The sequence below is a fragment of the Charadrius vociferus genome, unplaced genomic scaffold (genome assembly GCF_000708025.1).
Source record: "Charadrius vociferus isolate BGI_N301 unplaced genomic scaffold, ASM70802v2 scaffold787, whole genome shotgun sequence".
In the NCBI taxonomy this organism is placed as follows: domain Eukaryota; kingdom Metazoa; phylum Chordata; class Aves; order Charadriiformes; family Charadriidae; genus Charadrius; species Charadrius vociferus.
Window position 1 is genome coordinate 16,738 of NW_009649307.1, and position 1,200 is coordinate 17,937.

The 1,200-nt window shown below is 64.9% G+C and overlaps 1 protein-coding gene across 1 annotated transcript in view; it reads right to left on the reverse strand.

The window, feature by feature from the left end:
* Positions 1 to 821, reverse strand: part of RAI1 (retinoic acid induced 1) — a 17,515-nt gene extending 16,694 nt beyond the window's left edge. The window contains exon 1 of the mRNA XM_009889218.1: positions 252 to 821. Within this exon, the coding sequence (XP_009887520.1) occupies positions 252 to 821 (570 nt within the window). The remainder of the gene's footprint in view (positions 1 to 251) is intronic.
* Positions 822 to 1,200: the final 379 nt, after the last annotated feature.

The window sequence follows — 1,200 nt, forward strand, 5'->3', positions numbered from 1 at the left end:
CCCGTCCCCTCGCCCCCCACAAACATGTGGCTAGCCCAGCTGGCTCCACAGATCCCAGCACAACACCAGCGCCACCCTTCGGGGACACACAGGACCCACTGCACCTCCCAGAGCCAGTGCTTGACCCGGGGCCACGCTGTGGTGCATGAGGCCATGCTGCACTGCACGGGGCTGATGCGCTTGCATGGAGCCGACGTGGTACACGGGGCTGATGTGGTGTAAGAGGCCATGCAGTGGTGCACAGGCCTGACGTGGTGCATGGGGCCGACGCGATGCACCGAGCTGATGCAGTGCATAGGGCTGATGCAGTGGATGGGGCTGATGTGGTACACGGGGCTGATGTGGTGCATTGGGCTGACGTGGCACATGGCGCTGATGTGGTACATGGCGCTGATGCGGTGCATGGGGCTGAGGCGATGCACAGGGCTGATGCGGTGCACGGAGCCGATGCGGTGCATGGGGCTGATGTGGCACATGGAGCTGATGCGGTGCATGGGGCTGACGGGGTGCACGGGGCTGACGTGATGAATGGGGCTGATGTGGTGCATAGAGCTGATGTAGTGCATGAGGCTGACGCGGCGCATGGGGCTGATGTGGCACATGGAGCTGATGCGGTGCATGGGGCTGATGCGGCGCATGGGGCTGATGTGATGAATGGGGCTGACGTGGTGCACGGAGCTGACGTAGTGCATGGGGCTGACGCAGCGGTGCGTGGGGCTGATGTGGCACATGGAGCTGATGCGGGGCATGGGGCTGATGCGGCGCATGGGGCTGATGTGATGAATGGGGCTGACGCGGTGCACGGGGCTGACACGGTGCATGGGGCTGATGCCAGCAGCTGAGCCGGGGCACCGCGTGGCACTGCCAGGCCAGCACAGCCCTGCAGCCGCAGCCGCCTGCCTGCGCAGTGGCTCACAGCCTGCCTGCTGCTCAGGAGGATTTGTGCTGCGTGGTTGGGTTTGGTGTTATTTTCCTTCCCCGCATCCCTCCTTTCTTCCCTGCCTTTTCCCCTTTCCTCCCCCTTTCCCTTGGCTGGCAGGGACACGGCAGGGACGGATCGGAACCCTCTTGAAGGCAGCCCAGGACTTTCCGTGGCAGGGGACCCTTGGTAAGCACCCAAGACCCCCAGTGCCTCGGCCCCGGGGACAGCGGGCTTCTCCCGACCCCCCGCACCCCGGTCTCGCTTCCCATCTGCTGCTC